The following is a 23,254-nucleotide window of genomic DNA, read 5'->3' as shown; positions in this document are numbered from 1 at the left end:
CATATGTAGGGAAACCACAACTGATTCTAACTGTCACACTTGGAAGCATAAACTCCAAAGTAGGGCCCATTGGCAAGGCACCAAACTCATGAGTTATCTGCCTTGACTATAGTGTGTGGATGTCTCCAGAGCCCTCAGGAGTCCCGCTATTTGGAGGTAGTATCTACTTTGGCAGTCAATGAAATTCTGCATAAGCATAACCTCCGGAAAGACCTCCTGACTCACTTTGAATTCTCTTAGCCATATAAACTCATTTGTCTTTACCTTTTCCCCCTTTTGGTCAAGGTCTTTTTTCAGTCCATTGCTAGTTGATGCTTGGTAGGAATCTCTTGGTGCCAGGGAGGCTCATCCCTGGGGGTCATGTCTCATGCTGGCAGGAAGGTAATGCATTTATATGCTGAGTTCAGCTTAGAGAGAGGCCACATATGAACAACAAAGAGGCTCCCAGGAGGCAACTCTTAGGCAGGCTGTAATACTAGGCTAAGTTTCAGTTTCAAGAGTAAATGTTCACACGCACAGTCATCAATATCAAGGGCCCATCAAGTTCAGTTTTTCAGTCTAATTTTAATTTTAGTTGTGATGAAATATAAATCACAAATCTCCAATGTTCTCCACAAATCTTAGTGTAAGTGAATCTTATGTCCCCGCAAACTTCCAGAATTCTTCCCTCTCTTTTAATTTTTATTAATACTCTATTTTCCCCCTACTCCTAAGTGTCTCTTTTGCTACCTAAAGATTTGTTTCCCTGGTATGCAATTCAAATTGTCTTCAAATAGTAACAATTGTAAAAAAAAAAGTAAGTTACATTTCTCATGTGAGAACATAAAAAATGGAAGATTGTTAGCAAATAAGCAGCCCATTCTTGTAATAACTACCCACAACTCACAAATAAATTTAGAGGCTGGTTTAATGGACCTAAAGATATATTTGCTTTAGAGAAATACAATCCAATAAATGCTTTATGAAACCATAATCATATTGTTTAATGGAATATAATATTGCACGCTATTTAGCTTTTGAACTTCAGCTTTTTGTTTTTAGCCACAAAAGAAGCAAAAGATATTGAATGCATGACTTATACTAATGCAAAGCAACTTAGGTCTTTTCTACTAATTGCTAAGTATCTAATTACCAAAATCATCTTATGATAATGTGTGTTTGTTTATGTGGAGAGACAGAAAAGCAGTATTGATTGCAGTACTACTCCATCGGAATTTGAATTTGACTTGTCAGTCTGTATATGTATGTCCATCATGTTCAAGGTATTCCTCAACAAACTACAAATAAAATTATTTTTTGAGTATTCTTGAGACATATAAAAATGTTAAGTTGTGTCAACAAAATTTTATTAATTTTACTTTAAGGAAATAATCTATAATGGATACATAATCACATTAAAAGTAGTAATTCTCTAGTTTCTTTGCCTCTCACTTTTACTTATGATCTTTCCAAGTTCCAGCTCTAGAGTATTATTATCAGTTATTTGGGAGTGTTTAATAAATATTTAAGGTTGTACAACCTTGAGGGTTCTGGGATACTGTGTGTTCTACTGAACGTGTTCAATCTAGATATGATTCAGGCTCAGTCAACTCAGCAAGATCAAGTTCAACCCCTTGGGTTCATGGATCATGTCTCTCAGTTTGGGTTCAGAGACACTTAGCTTTTGAGAATACACATTAGATTGAGAACAAGGTTCTGGGTGAGTTTGGGTCTTTATCTGGGCTGGCATCTTCTAGCAGTTCCAGAGGACTTATGGGTGGTCATCCTGGGGATGAGGTGGGAATATTTACTGGAGGAATGGTGGTGGTGGGAAGGATATTGAGATTGGGGTACAAAAGGTAGGATTGGGTAAAAAGGGTAGAATGTTAAATGTTCTTTGTATTGTGAACCCCAAACTTGTAGCTTTCTTGGACCTAGATTAACCTGTCCTGATGGTCCAAGTGGAAACTTGAGAGCATGCTTCATCTTCTTTTATCTCCATTTCTATTTTCTTTTGTTTCCAAGTTTGGGTAGGTGGGTAGATGGTTGTCCTTGTTTCTGAAACTTTAATACTCAATTTTCTTTTCTATAATTGGTCTCTTTGTTTTGTGGATATGTGTTTCACACCCATGTCTTTTAGATGAATGCCTTCAATGAATGTTTTCCTTTTATCAGGAATAAGTTATATAGATAGTTTAATTTATTCACAGTTGGCTACATCTTTGGTGAAAATATTCTGTTTGAGTTATGTACCTAGAAAATAATTTTCCTACCTGTCCTCTCTCATACTGACCAGATAGACATGAATTAGTGGGATAATTGAATTCTTGGAAGAACACAGGGTCCAGAAATGAGCAAGATTCTTAGCTCTAATTTAACCTTAAAGTGGCAAAAGGAATGGACTTTTATGAGTCTTTCTTGGTCAGGAGCTGCCTTGCCTTGACCCTGGTAGAATTCTCTTTTGTGCTGCCTTATTCTATTGGTATATTGTGACACCATTTTAAGGTCTTTTGGAAATGATGCCTGTCCAAACATATTCTTGGCTGTAGTTCTCATTTTTCTTTTTTCTTTATTAAAAATTGCCAGGAACTACAGGAAATGTATTATCATTCAGTGAAACAAGAGCACATCAGGTGGTTCAGCAGAAATCAGAGCAGTTCATGATTTATAACCAAAAGCAACTCACAAGGATTTACCCCTCTGCCTACCGGATTGATTCCAGTAACTTCAACCCTCTGCCCTACTGGAATGCAGGTTGCCAACTAGGTGTGTATGCTTTGGGAGGGACCAGTTTTCTATATATGCTAACTCTATGCTGCCATTGTGCCTAATTCTCTCAAACTTTCAACTTGTATAGTGGCACTGAACTACCAGTCTGAAGGGCGAATGATGCAGTTAAATCGAGCCAAATTCAAGACAAATGGCAATTGTGGCTACGTCCTCAAACCTCAACAGATGTGCAAAGGTGTGCATTAATTTCACACCTGTATGCAGGTGACCTCTATTAAGTGGGTTCTCTGGAAAGTATGATACACTAGTGTTTTGCAACACGAGTTTTTTAAAGAAAGGTAGATTAAAGTGTTAGAATGTAGTTTAGAACTCTTGCCACAACTCTTTAATTTTTGGAAAACATGATGTTTAGAATGTTGTCTCATGAAGTTTTGCATGTCAGGAGGGACTTGGATAGCGGTGGATTGTCATCTGTAATCCAGTATCCCAGCAAGACCTTCACAGAACATTGCCAATAAATTGGACTGCCTTCTAAGGTCTGAGTCCTGTCTTTCAGAAACTCTCAAAAGGCCTGTGAGTTTGAGATCTCCTGAGAAAATTAAACTGCCACCTGGGACACTTTTATCAAGTCTTTTTAGTCAGGAGTAGTACAATTATAGATTGGTCCTAATAACAACAACAAAAGCATAATGTTGTCTTAGATCAATAAACACTTTATTTTGAGTCAGGTCATTAAAATTATTTTAACTTTTCCAAATTGGATTTATAACAATTCAGTTTAAAAAAAAAAAGCATTTACAAACGTGTCTTCTAGATGTTATGCTTTGCATGTTTTCTTACTCTGCTTGTTTATTTAATTTCAGGTTTTCTTTCTTTTTGTTATATTCACTCTATCCCTGAGATCGTTTAGGTTAGAAAGTTATTTGAATTGGACATAAGTCCTTCTCTTCTCTATACTATTGGCCTTCAGATGAAATGCTTCTCATCCCACAAGCCATGGTTGATCATTGCATTGCAGTCACTTGCTTTAAATCAGTCCATTTCTTGGGATTTTGGGGGCATGGATTCTACAGAAACCACAGCTGTGAAAATGCCAGCCTGCACTGCCTTCTGACAAAAGCCATACTAGAAGTTATGTGATAATTTCTCTGCTCTAAGAAACACTAGTAATTCAGCATTTGTTAATTTTTTCTTCTACAGATTTAGTGTGTATGTGTGTGATTTCTTCCTGTGCTAGAATTTAACCTCTGCTTTACTTGGCTTAGGTACTTTCAACCCTTTCTCTGGTGACCCACTTCCTGCCAACCCCAAAAAGCAGCTCATTTTGAAAGTGATCAGTGGACAGCAGCTCCCCAAACCTCCAGACTCTATGTTTGGAGACCGAGGCGAGGTAAGGCACATATAACCGAGTGGTTAATTACGTGGTTATTTTATTGCGTTTACATTTCATTTGAAATGTTTTCAGGGTTCTCTCATTGTGTGTATGTAAGCTCTCAGTTAAATGTTCATAAATGAGCATTGACCTAGTACATCAAATATTAAGTGACTTATTTTCAAATCAGACACAATCCTTCTAGAGTCCATCTTTTACTTCAGAGGTATAAGGGCATATAATTTCAAGTCACAATTCTTTATTTTAAATTTTTTATTATTTATTTACTTATTTATTCACCTGAATAGTCAGGGAACTTTCACCTAGTTATTTAAGTTTTCTTTCTTTTTCAAATTCCAACCAGAAGCTAAATATAATCAGAAATCAGCACTAGTTTTTCTCCAAAGGAATAGGATCATTCAGATTTATTCCAATAAAAGTATGCAGCCCTTAAGCAAAGCTTTTCTTCATTTAAAAGGGAAACAAAAACAACTATACAGTAATCTTCCTTATGTTCATTGCACAAAATGAGTTTTGCTTTTAGAATTTTGACACTGATTTTTTTATTTTTTTACAATTTAAGATCCCAGCTTTTTTTCTCTTCTGAAAAACCCTCAAGAGTTTTTCTTTAGGATATTGTAGAAACCAGTATTTCTATACAATTCACTGGAATTTTTTCTATATGGTAAAATCTATTCTCTTTAAAACCAAAACCAAAAAAACCAAAAAGAAAAATCCTCTCCCTATCATGGTTTCTGCAGCTATGACTATTTCTTAGTGTATAGCTGCTTTAGCTACTTCAGACTCCACATCTGCTTTAATGTGTATAGCCATATCCACACTCAGCAGAATACCCTTTATAAACAGCAACTTGGAGAAAGAAATCCAGAAAAACATAAGTATATTTATGAATACCAGAAAACAAACATGGCCCAGTAAAATATGAAGCAAGAATGCCTACAATGAGATGTTTTTTTCATTCAAGATTTCTTTCCTGTGCTTGTCTATTTTTCTTTTTTCTTTTTCTTTAAAAATAACCCCTACTGGTCATTAGACTGAATATGACATTGCTCTGGAATAACGGTGATTCTAGCAAAGCTATTAAGTTTTCAAAAATGTGCTTACACCTGTTACATTCACTTCTCACCCTCTAAATACTGATGACAGATGTCAAACTCTGAAAGAATAAAGTGGTAAGAAAGCAAGAAAATAATTGCCACTGCATTCTCTGATCTTCTCCCTTTTGCTGGTCAGTGAGTGCTCTATTCTGGCATGTAAGGACAGAGGTGATCCTCTATGGTGCCAGCTGCCCACACTTCAAGGCTAATATTGGCAATGTTAAATTGGGTACAAAGGACAGTTTTATTATTTATAGAAACATCACCTAAGAGTGTCTTAACCTCCCACCCACATTCCTCATCTCCTGGGCCCCTCATTTCTGCTGTGCATCAGCCCCATTCCCTGGCCACAAGCTGGTTCTTGTCATCAGCTGCTGTACTGATGCAGTGTGATTTTAAAGTGTCTCTCTGTGACCACAGCCTCCTCCCTTTTGGGGGCACTCACCTGGTCTTCCCATTACACCTGGGTTTAGCCTTCTTAGCATCTGTTTGTCCTTCCTCTCAGGGATAGTCCACCACTTCCTGCTCTCTCTGCCACTCCCACCTGTTAAACTTCCATTTCTGGGTCTTGAATCTTTTTCTTTTTTTTTTTTAAAGATTTCTTTATTTATTTCTCTCCCCTTCCTGCCCCCCCACCCCCACCCCGGTTGTCTGTTTTCTGTGTCTATTTGCTGCGTCTTCTTTGTCCGTTTCTGTTGTTGTCAGCGGCATGGGAATCTGTGTCTCTTTTTGTTGTGTCATCTTGTTGTGTCAGCTCTCTGTGTGGGCAGCGCCTTTCCTGGGCAGGCTGCACTTTGTTTCCCGCTGGGCGGCTCTCCTTACGGGGCGCACTCCTTGCGTGTGGGGCTCCCCTACGCAGGGATACCCCTGCGTGGCACGGCACTCCTTGCGCACATCAGCACTGCGCATGGGCCAGCTCCACACAGGTCAAGGAGGTGCGGAGTTTGAATCTCGGACCTCCCATGTGGTAGACGGACGCCCTCACCACTGGGCCAAGTCCGCCACCTGGATCTTGAATCTTGATGGAGGAAACCACACAGCTCTGTAACTGGTACCACCCTAAGCTCTTTGTCTCCAATCTCAACTGACCCTTATTGCTGCTCTGCTGCCCCCGCTTCCCGTTGTAGCCCCCTAGCCCATTCTCCACAGTGGCTATTTCCAACATTCTCTCTCCTCAAACATTTCTTCTTCTCACTTTCCTTTCCATCTTCATCTGATGGCACTATGTCCAACTTGGAGAGTAAGAGCTTCTATGGGACTATTTCTTCCATCTCTCTTGCCACCAGCCTAATCCAAGACTCCTGCTGCAATAGCCTCCTAACTGTTCTCCCTGTTACAGTCTTGCCCCTGTGTTCTGTTCTCCTCTCAGCAAAAACAGTCCTTCTGGCAGTGTCAGAAGTTCATCTTTGTTCTTCTTTCCTTTATTTTTTTTTCTTTCTTGTTTTCTTTTCTTTTTGGCTGCAGAAAAGAAGAATCACTTTCTATATTTTCCCTAAACTTGTATTTTTAAAAATGTTAAACCTCAGAAAAGTTCCAAGAATTGTACAAAGAGTACTATATCCCCATCACCTAGATTCACAAATTATTAATAGTTTATAATTTGATAATTGCATTATCAAATTGTTACATTTGCTTCATCTCTTTCCTCTCTTCTTTCCTGTGTGTGTGTGTGTATTTGTTTATGCATTTGTGTTTTTTTGCAGAGCCATTTGAGAGTAAATTGTTGATATCATGACATTTATCTCTTAAGAACAAGGACATTATCATGTGTAACCACATTATAATCGTACTCATGAAATTTAACATTGGGACAATAATATTCTCTAACATACAATCAATATTCTATTTTCTCCGATTGTCCCAGTGTTGTCCTTATAGCTTCCTTTTTATGAATTCAATCAAATGTCACACTTTGCTTTTAGTTATCTCTCTGGTTTTCAAAAATCTAGAACAGTTTTCCAGTCATTTTGTTTTTTGTTTTATGACATTGATTTTATTTTATTTTTTAGTCTAAGCTGGTTGTTTTCCAGAATGTCCTTCATTTTTTATTTATCTTAGTTTACTCATGATTATGCTCAGAATAAACATTTTTGGCAGAAATAATACAAACTAGGCAATAGTGCATCTTTCTCAATGTATCATATCAGGAGCCACCTGATGTCAGCTTGTCCCATGATTTTTCTGCTACTGGGATAAGAGGGTGTCTACTAGACTTTTTTCATTGTATAGATATTTTTTTTTACCTTTGTAATTAATACCCAGTTTGTAGAGTTAATATTTTCAGTGAATAAGGGTGAGCTCATAATTACCTTATATGATCTAATCTCTGTATTTTGCAATTAAAATAAAATTCAGACTACTTATCATGGCTTTCAAGGTTCTCTATAAGGAAGATTTTAACTTTTTTGAAGACATGGAACCCTTTGTATCTGGTGAAACCTTGGACCCCTGAAGGCTTATGGACCCCTTCTCAGAATATGTTTGTAAATGGATAAAATAAGTTTTTATCCATAATTTATGTAAGATTATACAGGAAACCAATTATACTCAAGTTCAGTTATCAAAATATTTTAAAAATAAAAATTGTACATATAAATATATATGATGTCTTTTTTTAATGCAATAATTAGCAGGATCTAGCAGTAGGTCTAATAACTTGTAATTTTGAAGTAGATGTCTGTAGCAACTGCAATGTAACTTAAAAGCATCTATGATTTCTAATGGACACAAAGATACAGGTACGAGTAGTATTCTTATGGTGTGTGTTAGAGTTAGTGAAAATAAAGATAGTTTTCCTCCTATCGAGGCTCGCAGACCCCTGCATTCCCAGCCTGTGCCCCCTCACATTGTTCCTATATCTGAGAATGGCATAACAGTTTTTCTCACTTCCATCCAGAAAATCAATTATCCGTAATTCTCCCTCTTTCTTTGCTTCCCACATCTAATTAATCACCATCTCCTGGGAATGTACAGCAAGTACTTTTTAAGTCTGCCTTCTTTCCTCAACGTTATGATGATGTTGCAAAAGTTTGTCCTTTTTCATGGTTGTGCAGTATTCCACTAACTGAATGTTCCACAATTTATCCATTTTATGATGGACATTTAAGTTGTTTAAGTTTTTGTCCATTATGAACATTTGTGTATGGGCAAAAGCTCTCATTTCTGTTGAGTATCTAACCAGAAGTGAAAAGCAGGCACACTGGATAAAATTTGAGTATCATCAGTAAAATAATGGCAAACAAAAGCTTAATATCTTTTCTTTTATTCCTGTCTTTTATATCTGTGTCTGCTGCACCTGCAACAATTCCATTTACTAATAAAATCAGTTACTATTGAAATGCATACATTTTGGCCAATATTTTCAAATTAATTAATGCAAGAAGAAGTATTTCATTTGTGATAGTGTTTTCTCTTTATTTATATAGATCATTGATCCCTTTGTTGAAGTTGAAATTATTGGATTGCCAGTAGATTGCTGTAAAGATCAAACCCGCGTGGTGGACGACAATGGTAAGATATATAATCTTTGATGACTTTAATCATGATACTCCTGAAATAGAATTTGCACTGAAAAAGAAAAATGTGTCTATTTAGAAATGAATCGCTGAAATCCATAACTGCCATCTGGGTTTGTGTTAAGATCTTTTTTTAACTTATAAAACTAAGCAAATGTGTGAGTGATGTATAATGTGTTTTGATGGATGCTTTGTTTTGAAGCAAAACTTCTTTCCATTGAAAAGAAGAAAATATGTTTAAAGAGCTGGATTAAAAACTCACTTAGGGAAACACCTCCATTATATTTTTATATTTTTGTTTCAGATGTATAAATTCATGCAGCCTCGATGTCCTCATGATTTTCTTGTTTTTTTCTGGAGCAAGTAAAATAAAATACCAAAGACAAGCATGGCATGCTCTGACAGGGTCGTTTCTTAAATATGTACATGTGGTGGGCAATTGGCATTAAAGAAAAATTTCTTTACCTAAACCCCATGTCTTTCTCTCGGCAGTTTTCTAAAATTGTATTAATTTATTGGTTTTACATTTGGCAAACATTACTGCATACATGTTTTTCACAATCTGTAGTCATTAATACTGAAATAAATTTAAACCTCAATCTCAAAATGTCTGAGAAATTAGGAATTTATAGAAAGACCTTGAGAGAAGTTTTTCTAAGTGTTAGGTGAAGGAAAGGAATTTGGGGGCTCATGAGTAGAACAAGCCTCTTACTTATGGAAATAACATGTTTTAAAAAAGCAACCTTCCCATATTGTGTTTTCCCATCAAAGTTCAATAGATGATGATGATGATAGTGATGATTCTTAGACTCAAAAATAATTGAGAGGTCTTCACTAAGTCAAGACCTCTTGACTTATTCACAAGGGGGGTCTCAATGATTTTCATTTTGTAGTGATAGCATTAGCTTGAGGCTTTTTATAGGATTAAGAGGCTGATGCCTCCTGAACATGTATATTTATGGACACTTACTTCCAACTTTTAGAAGGGAAAAACAGGAACTTAGTGAGTTCTTGAATTTTTATCAGATTATATAATTATTCTGAGAAAAATTTACCTCAAATAAAAACATCTTTGCCTTTTAGTATTAGAATCAAAGTATATGCCTTTTCTATTCACTTTTGAGAACTGTGAAAAATATGCCATCTTCCCTATAATAAGGTCTTTGTGAAAAGCCATGGGGAATCACTAGGACACAGTCTAATTTGGCTCTGGCATATTATTTTCTCTCAGCATCAGCTTTCTCAACTATAAAATGGGTTGTAAAAATTTACATTTTCTAGTTTAAAAACAAAGCATTATGCATGTATTCCTTGTGTAGTTTTAAAAAGTTATGTATTTTTAAAAGTCAGTAATATATTTTTTCTTAATTAGGAAAACAAAACAGAAAACAAAAAACAAAACCCCTCCCCCTGCCACCCTTAGGGGATTGCTGTAAAATTAAATAGGGTATGTGTAAAAGCATTAAAAGCTGCAAAGCACCTCCTAAAGTGACTGTTTTATTCTGGTGATTATTACAGCAGCAGGATCTTTGTTGGACAAGAAGGGTGATGGTATGGGGCAAGGGGGAGGCGGATTCTTTATCGTTTTTGCTAAAACATTATTCTTAGATTGCTACTATAGGTAGTTCCTGAGCTCATTGAAGCATTCCGAATATTGCCTAAAAGAGCTTTCTCTAAAACGTAATTTGGCATCCAAGATTAATAGAATTGATGTGATAATTTACAGGCAATTTACTTGCCAATTATTTTCTGTCAATGGGGTGAATTCTGAGGCTTTATTTCAGTCAGGCCTCCTGGAGTGGCTCGGTCTTCTTCACGGGTTTAATAACCATTGCAGACAATTTTCACTGTCTGCTGTGCAAATGTTGCTGCCAACTGATTTTCAGCCAAGCCCTTTGGTTTTATGATTTTTCTTTTCCTGTTTCTCTGAGGCTTTAACCCTGTGTGGGAAGAAACCCTGACATTTACAGTACACATGCCAGAAATAGCTTTGGTTCGGTTCCTGGTATGGGATCATGATCCCATTGGACGAGACTTTGTTGGGCAAAGAACTGTGACCTTCAGCAGCTTAGTGCCTGGTAGGTGCAGTCTGGCCTTTTCTCTCTATACTCACCATTCCTTTTCCTCTGAAAATACAATTTATTGGTATACGTGACATATATAATATACGGCATATATATATATATGCCTAATATCCAGTATGTGATAATGTGTTAATGTGCTTTATAAAATGTAAAGAACTGCAGTAGATGTTTAATTCTGTTGCATCCACGGAAAACCGAAATGCAAGTTTAACTAAAAGGAAACTACTTTCTCTATTTTTATCAGGATACCGGCATGTGTATTTAGAAGGACTGACAGAAGCATCCATATTTGTCCACATAACAATCAATGAAATCTACGGAAAGGTGAGAAAGGTCACAGGGCTGAAAGCCTCATACGACAATGATATGATCCTCACAAAGGTATTTTGTTGCACAGTTGCTTGAAAGGAACATGAATTTTGATGAACTATTATTAAAGGAAAACCAGAGGCCCCAGCTGAGGTCCTGCTTCAGGCCCTGAGCCACACGTGCTGCCCCCACCGTTGAAGGGCGTGCACTCATTTTGTGCCATGTAGTGGCCCTCTATGACCTGGGATGGAGAACACTGTTATTCTCTCAGGCCATTCTTTGGCCAAAATAGTGATGATATAGTTGAATGCTGAATTTTATTGTACTCCTTTAAGAAGATGTGGCCAACTGCAGTGGGGAATGCAGGATCTGAGATGTTTAATCATGAATACCAGCACTAATTGGGCTGTACTACTAGCCAGTTCCACCCAGGGTGCATTCATTTGGTGCCATTGTTTTTAACTGAAAATCTAAAAGTTATGAATGAATTTAAGGCCACCCATAGGACTGGAAAGGACCACAAAATTTTGTTCTAGTTCTCTCCCATTTTTACTCTTCACTGTAGAAGTTACTGAGGTTTGTGAATCAATAGACTGTCCTCTGGTCATGCCATGCAATTGGGGTCTTGGCCACTGGAATGAATTTTCAGGACCAGGTGTGATTTGAAGGGATTGTGAGAGCACTGAATGGGGCCCAGGACTGTCGACTGTTCTTTTCCAGAGAGGGGGCATAGCCTGGAGTTTCTCCTCCAGAGACATCTACCTTCTCTGTACCTCGGCTTCCTCATCTATAAATGTGGGGAAAGATAGTACCTTATTCTATGTTGTTAGAGAGCTGCTTGGCACTTAGTAAGTGCTCAAAATATTGGCTAATATTAATGTTACTATTGCTTTTGCTATTATTTAATTGGCAGAGAGTGGACCAATACGTTCTTAGGGGGTATATGCTCACACCAGTCGGCAGAGGGGGCTAAGGAATCCCAATTTCTAAAAGTGGGGACATTTTCTCTCCTGACTTTCTATGTTTAGTCCTAGGTTTCTCTTTGTGCTGCTTTTTGGGGTCTTTCCACTGGCCTAATGACACTAAGTATAAATCATTCAAAAATGATTCTTGAATTTCTAGGCTCCCAGATCAACTCTGTATTTCTCATGGTTGAGGGAAATGATAAAATTCAGAATGTGTTTAAAACTTGAACTAGGTGATTATAATATATAAAAGGAAGTGTTCTATAGGATTCTGTTCTCACAAAATATTCATTTATTACATTTCCTACTTGCCAGGTGTGCTTGGGTTGGGATGTTTAGGCCACAATGAACATAAGACTAAAATCATTAAACCTGGGAGGAAGGGTTTATAGAGGTCTATGTACTTTTTCTTATGTTTTCATTTGTGCCACCTTCCTAAATGAGCCAAAATTGTATTTTTGTTGTGTTTTTTGTTGTTTCCCTTACAGTGGAGCCCTTTAATACTCAACCCCAGTTATACTATATTGCACTTTCTAGGAGCTACAAAGGTAGTTTCTCAGCATGGTGCTTTGCTCTTACTGGCACATTAAAAAAAATGGTTTTGGCAGCATGCTTTCTCATATCACTCCATTTACCTGCTTACTACTACCACGTTGAAACATGCATCTGTTGCTTTAAGGTGGCCAAAGTTTGTAGCACTCTTTTAACTGTGGAAACTTTTCCTACCACCCTGTAGCCTTGCTACAATCATGGAAGGCTGCCTTCCTCACAAAGTAAAGTGAACAAGGCGTGCATGGCACTGTGTAAACATGCTGTGAGCTGCTGTTTTCTTGGTTTGACTGTACTTCAATGGCTGTAAAACTTCATTTTGTATTCATTTTTCATGGAACTGTCATTTTAAAGGCAAGTCGTTGACTCTAATGGCACTTGCTTAACTTGTGGTTGGTCCTTTGTGTCTTCAGAACCGACAGCTCCAAGGTCTGAAGGGCTTGTTCAATAAGAACCCCAGACACACTTCTTCAGAGAGTAATGCCCATTATGTTCGGAAACGATCAATTGGAGATCGAATTCTGCGACGGACAGCCAGTGCTCCCGCCAAAGGCAGGAAAAAGAGCAAAATGGGCTTCCAAGAAATGGTAGAGATAAAAGATTCTGTTTCTGAGGCCACAAGAGACCAAGACGGTGTCCTGAGGAGGACCACACGAAGTCTGCAAGCACGCCCCGTCTCCATGCCTGTTGACAGGAGTCTTCTTGGGGTGTTGTCGCTGCCTATATCTGTGACGGCAAAGGACTCTGAAGGAACAGAAAGCTCTCTGGGTAAGATGCTCTAAGTTTCTCCAAGAATAGACCCTTCTAAGCTGAATTTTCATTCCCGATTGCCATTATGATGTGGTTGACATTTTGTAGTCAAAGAAAATATACCAAATGGTAAACCATTTTAAATATCTTGTTGGTTAGAAGTTTCCAGACTTTGGAAGGAGGTTGGTGGAAGAGCTATTTCCTATTTACCGAAAGCCTTAAAATAACAAAACCATCTGAAATTGACAGTGAGGGAGAAGGGCAGCTACCAGGTTTGATGGTACAGAGCGTGTGGATATAGTGGAAGAGAGAAAGTGAAACCTACCAATTAGGTGAAATCGATTGTCCTGAGATTGAATAGAATTATACTGATTTTTCTGGGGTTTAATTTAGTTGTATTTCTTTCCCCACCATTTGACACACTTCCATGGATGCAAGTGTTTATGGAGAAGGAGGAAAAGCTGGAAGCTAAACCACAACCTTGTTCACTTGAAAATGATTTATTTCCTCAAAGACAGCTCAGGTGATGATGTCCTGTGGTCTCACTTTTCTCATCCCAGGATGTTTGCAGGGAGGGAGGCATGTCTGTGGTTCCTGCCTGCCTGGAAGTAGGCTTACGGACATGCTTTATCCTAGCCTTAATATGAGCAGAACACCCAGCTCATATCAGGAATTCGATAAGGGGGTAAGTGGTTTGCAACATACCAAGGGGAGCTCTTGACTTGTGTTGGTGACCCCCCACACCCTATTCTAGGTAATTTTAGTGCCAAAGCTGCATCAATTTGATGTCTCTGGAACAAATAAGTTTTCATTAAATCAGAGTCATTTCAGACAAATAGAATGTGATACCTGTTAGCAAATTCTTCTTTTAACAGATTATCTAATTTCAGTTTTCTGTTTTCTCACAAATATCATTTTGCTTGTATTGATTTTTGTTGTAAGGAATTCTAGGGTGAAAAAAAAATAGTTCTCGAATTGTTTGTTTGGAAGCAAAAATGGTATTCTAAAAGTTTGAAATTTTGTTAAAAGCAGTATCTGTGAAGAGATGAAATATGTGCTTTAAAATTTATTTAAAAACCCTGTCTTTGGGGAAAATAAAGCTACATTCAATAGAAATTGGTAATGATTAATTCTGTCAATGATACAGTTAAGATGTTATACCATTAATCTGAATTAGACTGCAATAAGAGGTGATGCTTCTTTCCCTCCCTTTTAACAACAATTATAAATTAACCATATATATATATATATATATATATATATAAAACTTATGGTAAATATGGAACAATATATAAGCCTTACAACAATTCAAATGATATTGTAGAAAAAATATAGTTACTCAATATTAAGCAGAGAAAAGGCAAAATAAAAAATTGTACACTTAATTCTCTCCCTCTGCAAAAGTTTATGGTGAATATCTCTGAGTGGTAAAAATCATAGTATTTTTTTTTTCTTTAAAACTTTTTGGATTTCCACATTATTTAATGATAATTTTTTTAGGTAGGAAAACATTTAATAAGAGGTTAAGCAAATTCATCTTATCTTGTATATCATGACTCTGAAAGCATTAAAAGGCTATTAAATAATCTGATCAAGAATAATTGAATAGTCAATATTGTCTTAGCACAATACTAAACATGATGAGGTACCCAAAATTACTGTGAATTATGTGTTTTCATGGTTTTCCTTACTGCGCCTGCCACCTTACTGACACTTTTGGAGGAAAGTGCAAAATGAAATTTCTGCATTAAAAGTATGATTAATCACAAAATTAAACATTAGAAATGCCATGGAATTGCTCACCATTTCTTTACATTTTTAAGCCAACAGATATTTATATGTTAATGCATTTATTGGACCTTTTAATTTTAGAAATTAATTGATTAAATTAGATCTTTGCCCAAATGTTTTTTAAAAATGATATTGATTGTGATTTTTGGCTAATATGTGTATAACTTTGAAAGCTTATAGTATCTCGTTTACAGGTATCCTAATGCTTTATTTAACAGAGCTGTCTTGTTCTGTTTTTATTGCCATGCTTCTGTGTAGTACAAATCTGAATAGGAAACAACTTAAGGTAATTTTCACTGTAAAAGTACGGTAACTCATTGACATGTTTTTTGACAACGAATATTACATCCTCAGCTGATGTAATAGATATTCAAAGGGAAGCTTCAGTGAAATTCCTATAAATTTATTTTACCATTTATTCATCACAGATACTTTGTTGCATACCTATGCAATCCATGATTATATTCTGTCACGGTGTAACAGATTTACATTCTCCATTTGTCTGTCTAAAGACAAACATGAGTGTTTTCAGTCCTATGTAAAGTGATACATGTCAACTAAAACGTTGTTTGTTTTATTCAGCAGAAGATAAGGGTGGAAGAAGAAGAGGGAAGGCAAGTGTAAAAGAAGAGCATTTTCCAAATTTCAACAAAAAGTTATCCTCCTCCTCCAGTGCTCTCCTCCACAAAGATAACAGCCAAGGGGACTCTACTCTTTCTACTGTCAACCTGTCAATCACAGGAGAACAGTTCCGAGGGCCAGCTCCGAAGGGAGGGAGAACCAAATTAAAAACTGCAAGTGATGGCCAGGAACACCACCGTCCCAACAAATCTCTCTCCCCAAGGCAGCATTTGATTCTTGTTCCTTCCGTTAAGCTAGCACACGACCTGCGTGAGGTAAACACCAAGGGAAATGGGAAGGTGGAGGGCTTTGTGGACGGGAAAAGCACATTTTCGGGATGCCTCCTTTCTCAAAGCAGTCTGGACGTGAAGAACCCTGAAGGTAACAGGGATAAGGGCAGAGCTGCTGCATCTTTTTCTTTGTCAGACGTCTCCACACTCTGTTCTGACCTGCCTGACTTACATTCAACTGCGATTCTGCAGGAGAGTGAAATTTCTCATCTCATCGACAATGTCACTTTAACGCAGGAGAACGAGCCGGGCAGTTCCGTCTCGGCGCTGATTGGCCAGTTTGATGGCACCTCCGATCAGGCGACCCTCACAGTTGATTCTCCTCTTCGCAGTACCAGCGTGACGCCAGGCCAGCCTCCCTTGCCCACCTCGGGCCTGCAAACACCCTGCAGGCAAGGCTTCTCTAAACCGGCCTTGCTGTGCTCGTCTCCTGACCCTGCTGCGCACCCGAGTCCTGAAACCACAGAACACGCAAGCTACACAGTCATTCCTGAAACCACCTGCACTCCCATTGCGAAAAGCAAACCGCGTGTTGGCCTTCCCGGAAAGCCCAAGACAGGGGCCGTGGAAGGCAACCTGCCTGGGTTCCCTAACACTTCGCATTGCTGGTCACCAAAAAGCCCCAACGAGGGAAAACACTGGGAAATCCCGAAGAGCGGCAACCCTGCCCCTTCCACTGACGTGACGCTGGAGGAGGCAACAGCTGATCCCACTCTCTGTTTAAATTCTGGAGAGAGCAGTCTCGTGGAAATCGATGCTGAGTCAGAGAATCTCTCCGCAGCAACCCATGAATATAGTAGAGAGGGAGCCAGTCATCTTGCTTCTCCTCTAAAACTGAAACATGGCCAGGAAGCGGTGGAACATTTTCAAAGAGGTTTAAGAAATGGCTACTGTAAAGAGACTCTCCCCCCTTCTGCCCCTGAGCTCTTCACCAATATTCAAGAGGTCAAAAATCAAAGCATTTCTTACCTAGCCTATCAGGGTGCTGGCTTTGCGCATAACCGTTTCTCAAATTCAGATGCAAAAATGAACCTGGCCGGTGCGCGCCCTCAGTCTAGCGCTCAAGATACGCCGGCGCCCGCTCCCAAGCCGTCAACACACCTTCCTCCGCCTGCTGCGAAAGCGCCCAGTCCTTGCAAGTCCAAAAGTCTGGGAGACCTGACCTCAGAGGACATCGCCTGCAATTTTGAAAGCAAGTACCAGTGTATCAGCAAGAGCTTCGTTACCACTGGCACGAGAGACAAGAAGGCAGTGGCTGTGAAGACCAAGACGCTGGAGCCTGCAGACGCCCTGACGCAGCAGCTGCGGAGGCTGGTGGCCCTCGACCAGGAGGACGGCTGCCGAGCGCTGTACTCCAAGCAGGACGCGAATCAGTTCCCCGGCGCGCTCGTCAGGAAGCTCTCATCCCGGAGCCAGAGCAGAGTGCGCAACATTGCCAGCCGTGCCAAGGAGAGGCAGGAAGCCCACAAGCAGAAACCCGCGGCGCCCGGCGACGCGGGAGCGGTGGTTCTCCGAAACAAGCCCGCAGCCGCGCCCCGCGCCGTGAACCGCCACTCCACCGGCTCCTACATCGCCGGCTTCCTGGGGAACCCCAAAGCGGGCGGCCTGGAGGGCCGCGGCATCCCGGAGGGCGCGTGCACCGGCCTGCGCTACGGCTACGTCGACCAGTTTTGTTCCGATCATTCGGTTTTGCAGACTGAGCCAAGCAGTGATGATAAACCAGAAATTTATTTTCTTTTGAGACTGTGAATGACATAAAAGCTGCGTTGTCGATGTTTACAAGGTATGCCAGTAGAATGTCAGCGTTTTCAGTTTTCAGTCAATGTGGTCCTTGGCTTTGAAATGATTTTAAAATGTCCTTTTAAACTTGTATTTTGGTCTTCCTTTTGATTTCAGGTATTCTTCCTGCTTACATGTTTGTACATAGATTTGGTGACATTTCCCGTGTACCTTCTCCCCCTGCGGTGTTGTAAATTGTATCAGTATGAACTATGTGCATGCCCAAGATGTGAAACTCCTCAGCAGCTTGAGTGATAATGTACATATGTTTCTCCAAGATGCTCCTTACTGTACGTCCTCAAAGTCACAAAAGTAGTCATTTTTACTGTGTTGAATTAAGAGACTTTGCAAAGGACAAAGCAATGGATTCTTTATTTTAAAGCCATTATCATATTTTGTTTTAACTTCTTTGTTGAGAAGTCAGATACGTTTTTATAACTCAGTTAAAAGAAGTTCAAAATAGTTACTTTGTGGGTTTTCTTCTCCCCACCCAGAATGAGAGTGTTCACAGGGGATTGGTGGCCCTATGGCCCTCCTCCCCTACTTTAGAGTAGACTGTGAGGGTTTGAAAGAGAAAGCAAACTTCTGTATATAAGGACAAAATTATTTGTTTTACATAAATTTTGTTACATATTTTTGCTAATGGCTTTGTCTGTAACAAGAACATGGTTGCCAAGCTATTTGTTGTACTTCTGAATTTTCTGATTAAATTATAGACTGTGAATAATGGCGTTTCAGAATGAGAGACTCCACCAGACTCTTAACAATAATAGTAGCACAAATTGAATACTTCCCCAAAGCTTTCAAGGAAAAAAATATTTTCTCATAAAAAAATCCAAGTGATGAACAGGTCTAGAAGAAACCTTTTCCCTTCAGGGAGTCAAGTAACTATATTTTAGTACCAACATGCATTATTTTCACTGTGAATCCATTTTTTATTTCATGTTTAGATGTCTGTCTTGGCTTTTTTGTAACATTAAATGCAATGATGTTCTTCTTGGAATTCATGAAAATCTAATTAAAATGGATTTTTAAATACTTGGTGGATTTTTTTTTCTTTTTTTTAAATCAAAGCTCATGTGATGACTGTTGAGTAAAGGACTCAGAGCCTTTGGAGATACTTTCCTTTCCATCTTTGCAGCAGAAGATAGAACTGCTACTCCAGGGGATAGTTTTAAGCAGCAATTTATGCCTCGGAGTGTTTTCATTGTGCTTTAGAGAACATATTATTAAGGTTACCTGAAAAGAAATCAAATGCAACGAGTTTCTCTGCATTAGGTGTTGATATTGCTAGTTTAAAAATGGCAGTCAGGGCATTGTGGGGAAGGCAGGCAAGATGCTGCATTTGGCCAACGAGGCTGGCTGAAGCTTCAGGATGTAGGAGAAGGGGGAAGACAGCAACCTGGATCTGGTTCCCTCAGTCCCTCGCTCTGGGCTTTTCCCCAGGGCTGGAAGGCTTCCTTTCTTTGAACAGGCACTGGGATGCTGGTTGGGAATAGGCTGTAATGCTAAAAGGGAGAGGGTCCCATTTCCATCCCCCTGTTGAGCCATTTTTGTGTTCTCTGGACCCCGAACCCCTGGGGTTTTACCATTAGACCTTGGTTTGTTTTTAAAATATCTTTCAAAAGTGCCAGTGCCCCCTGTCACTCCTGTGCCTGCTACCCATATGTGCAGTCTTCCTCTCCTGATGGGGCATAGGAAGAGGAAATAGAGCAATTTTATGATTAACTTCTGGGGATTGCCCAAAAAGGAAGAGGAACCAGTAAAGCTTAAATTTTGCCATAATCTTTTGCTGCTTGGATTAGACTCTTGGTCAGGGTTTCACTTTTTCAAAGATTAAACCAGGGGCTCACTTGATCACAAAGAAATCAAACAGCAAGTGGATGTCTCAAGATATTAACATACTTTCTGATTGCTTCTTTTGAGAGCTAGAATGTCCAGGAAGCCTTTAGGCTCTGCAAAACCCACCTATAGCAATCCCTGGGGAGTTTCAAAGTTTTCTAATCTGTCCTACTCCTTTCTTAGTGGCTGCATGGAGTATTCCAAGGATGAGCAGCAACAGGTGGCTGGAAAAGTTGTGTCCGCAGCGGCGATATCTGTGGTGAACAAAAGCAAAGCTTACTAAAAAATCTGATCAAACCACCTCTCATACTTAAAACCCTTTTGTGGATCCCCATCACTCATTGAGTTAAGTTCCTTAATTTGGCATACAAGGTCTTTGATTTGGTACCCTTGTCTTCCATAGCCTGGTCTCCTCTACCTTGGAAAACCCTTTCCTCCTTTGCCCTGTGCATTCTTCAAGATGCATCCTGAAGGATCCCTTCCTCTAGGGAGGCTTCTCTGATGATTGTCTCCTCTTCCCTGGTTATGTCCCACTTTTTAGGCCTTTGGTGCACCATGTGAAACCACTGATTATACTTCACTATAACAATCTGTTCACACACCTGCCTCCCCACTAGACTTAGACCTCTCTGAGACCATGCTGTATGCCTCATGCCTTTTTCCCAGCTCAATGCTCAGGTTCTATATGCATTCAGTAATTGTTTGCTAACTTGGCGACTCAGGGGATTTAGGGAAAGTATGAGAGGAAACAATGTGTCTTAAGTCTCAGTTTATTGCATTGCGGAAGGAGGAAGAGACACTGTATCTTGTTCCAAAGAGAGTCGTATGGTTGTAGTAGCCAAAGGAGTGCTAAGCCAAAAGAAATCTGTTGGCGTTTGTAAAGGGTATTTATCTGGGGTAGATGCTTACAGTTACCACGCCCTAAAGAGTCCAACTCAAGGTACCTGTATTGATCAGCCAAAGGGGTGCTAAAGCAAAATACCAGAAATGAGCTGGTTTCTATAAAAGGAATTTATTTGGGGTAGGAGCTTACAGATACCAGGCCATAAAGCATAATGTCTGCCAGGGTTCCTCTCTTCCCAGGGTCTTGCTTCTCTCTGGGCTCAGCTCCTCTGTCATCTCCACCAGGTCAGCTGTAGACTATGAGGCTTTCTAGGATTTGCCTCTCTCCACAACATCATCTGTATACTATCAGGTGAATGGCTGTCTCTCTTCTTGAGGTTTCTGCCATGTCTAAGGAACCGTCTCTAATCCTCTGTGTTCTTTTCCTGGCTCAGGTCCTCTCTTCCTGGGGCTTCAGCTCAAGACTCCAGCATCAAACTCCAAATCCAAAACTCCAACATCAAAATGCCTCCAACTCTGTCCCTGCCATGCCTTTTATCTGTGAGTCCCCACCCCTTGGAGGTCACCACGCCCTAGTGACATGGCCCAATCAAAGCCCTAATCATAACTTAATCACACCCAGGTACAAACCAGATTACAAACATAATTCAATATCTAATTTTGGAATTCATAACCATATCAAACTGCTACAATACCATAAGAGGACCTTCTTACCCAAAGTCTATTGCCATTTGTTGAGGCAAGATGACAGGTGATGTTTGCGAGGGCTTGGCCTTCCTTCTTCCTCCTAGGGCTCCGTGGTCCCCGCTTCTTCCGACCTCAGCTGTAGGCTGGCATAAAGCTAGTCACTCTCCCTGGGGCTTGTTTCTCTCCGGGTTCAGCTGCTCTGCTCTCTCCTCAAGGTCAGCTGTAGACTATGAGACCCATCTCTCTCCCCAGGCCCATGTCTATGGGGCACTCTCTCTTCCTGCATATCTGCTTCTGTGTGAGAATCTGTTATATCCCCACCAAGGGGATGGGGACTCAACCCTGTGCGCCCTAATGTCGTGGTAAAGAAATGCCCTAATCTTGATTTAATAAAGTAAAAGTGAAACCTCTGAATCTAATACAATCTAATATGCCCAGAGGAACAGACCAGTTTATAAACACAAGCAATATCTGTTTTAGGAATTCATAAACAATATCAAAATGCTACAGTGGTCATACCTGAATTTATCTTTCTATGTTTCCTTTAGTTCTTTCATTTCTTATATCCCAGGTCTTGTATGAGACAAGATGCTTTCACTACTTCCTAAAAAGGGAAGTTCAAGGCCAATCCTTGTGGCTGTGCCATTCCTGAAAGGGGCTCTATTATGGCAGTGTTCAGTTTCTAGAGAACGCCAACATATCACACCAGACTGTCTTTGGATCGGACCCAAAATATTTCCTTTTCCATCACTTAGGGAATTTTCCATGAGGCCATAGGTGTGAATTGACGGAGTGGCACCAATGCAACAGATAAAGGTGACATGGAGGCTAGACAAACATGTCATATAATTTTTTCTGCATTCTGGACTGGAGTCTTTTCCTAAATGTCCTATTTCCATCATACAATAGATTGCTTCTGCACCCATCCTTTCTACTGTGTGGATCTGTTAACACCAAATTCGTGATAGGCAGCTCCAGTTGCAGTCATTCATTGTAGCATAGTCAGTATCTCAGGCTTTACCTTAGCCAGTACATGCCTCGGACTACTGGACCCCTAAAAATTTCCCTAATGCTACAGACCCCTTAATCATCAGACCTTTGTCACCTACCCTCTGGCACATATGTGTCTTATTAGGGAATTCAAGTTACCTGATACTTATGGCTCATAAGGTCCAATCAGCAAAATGTCTTCAGCGTAATAGACCAGCGTGATGCGCTCATGCCCCTCATGGTACTTACACCCACCTGGCCTCTGCCTTGCCAGAATCCCAATAACCTCACTGGTATTAGGGAGCCCAGTGTCATACCAGCATGTCCCACTGTTAGTCTTGGCCTGAAGAGCACAGCTGCAGAGTTTCTCAGTGATGTCAGTGCCCTCATCAGTATGTTGTTTTTTGTTTTTTTTTAAGGTTTTTACTTACCCCCTCCACCCATTGTCTGCTCTCTGTGTCCATTCACTGTGTGTTCTTCTGTGTCTGTCTGTATTCTCATTAGGCGACTCTGGGAACTGATCCTGGGACCTTCTGGAGTGGGAGAGAGGCCATCACTCTCTTGTACCACCTCAGCTCCCTGTTGTGCTACATCTTATTATTTTCTCTCCTCTGTGTCTCTTGTTGCGTCAACTTGATGTGCCAGCTGTCTATGTCGGCTGGCACTCCTGCACAGGGCGGCACTCCCGCATGGGGCGGCACTCCCACATGGGGTGGCACTCCCATGTCGGGGGGTCATTCTTCACGGGCTGGCACTCTGCATGGGCCAGCTCACTGTGCGGACCAGCTTGCCCTCACCAGGAGGCCCTGGGCTTCGAACCCTGGACCTCCTAGATGGTAAATGGGAGCCCAACTGCTTGAGCCACATCTGTTTCCCCCAGTATGTTTCTCATTGCCTTAACTGAAGGGAGTGTCCTCTGGAAAATAGACTTCGGTAGTGGGTTCTTAGTTCTTCATTCTAATATTTCTTTTTTTCTCAGTCTCCTGACCCTTTCCTCATTACCATGTCAAGGAAGTTTCAATATATCCACTTTAATTTAC

The 23,254-nt window shown here is 40.0% G+C and overlaps 1 protein-coding gene across 3 annotated transcripts in view; it reads left to right on the top strand.

Moving 5' to 3' along the window:
* PLCH1 (phospholipase C eta 1) overlaps nucleotides 1-18,890 on the top strand; it is a 288,838-nt gene extending 269,948 nt beyond the window's left edge. For all 3 annotated transcript variants that reach the window (XM_071214576.1, XM_071214574.1, XM_071214573.1), the window contains 8 exons: nucleotides 2,566-2,745; nucleotides 2,837-2,944; nucleotides 3,975-4,099; nucleotides 8,625-8,709; nucleotides 10,646-10,792; nucleotides 11,043-11,122; nucleotides 13,035-13,389; nucleotides 15,745-18,890. In XM_071214576.1, the coding sequence (XP_071070677.1) occupies nucleotides 2,566-2,745; nucleotides 2,837-2,944; nucleotides 3,975-4,099; nucleotides 8,625-8,709; nucleotides 10,646-10,792; nucleotides 11,043-11,122; nucleotides 13,035-13,389; nucleotides 15,745-17,822 (3,158 nt within the window). In that variant the 3' untranslated portion in view covers nucleotides 17,823-18,890. The remainder of the gene's footprint in view (nucleotides 1-2,565; nucleotides 2,746-2,836; nucleotides 2,945-3,974; nucleotides 4,100-8,624; nucleotides 8,710-10,645; nucleotides 10,793-11,042; nucleotides 11,123-13,034; nucleotides 13,390-15,744) is intronic.
* The last annotated feature ends 4,364 nt before the right edge of the window (nucleotides 18,891-23,254 follow it).

This window comes from Dasypus novemcinctus, chromosome 4, assembly GCF_030445035.2.
Source record: "Dasypus novemcinctus isolate mDasNov1 chromosome 4, mDasNov1.1.hap2, whole genome shotgun sequence".
Taxonomy (NCBI): Eukaryota; Metazoa; Chordata; class Mammalia; order Cingulata; family Dasypodidae; genus Dasypus; species Dasypus novemcinctus.
Note: the sequence above shows the minus strand (reverse complement) of the source record. Positions and strands in the feature narration are given on the sequence as shown.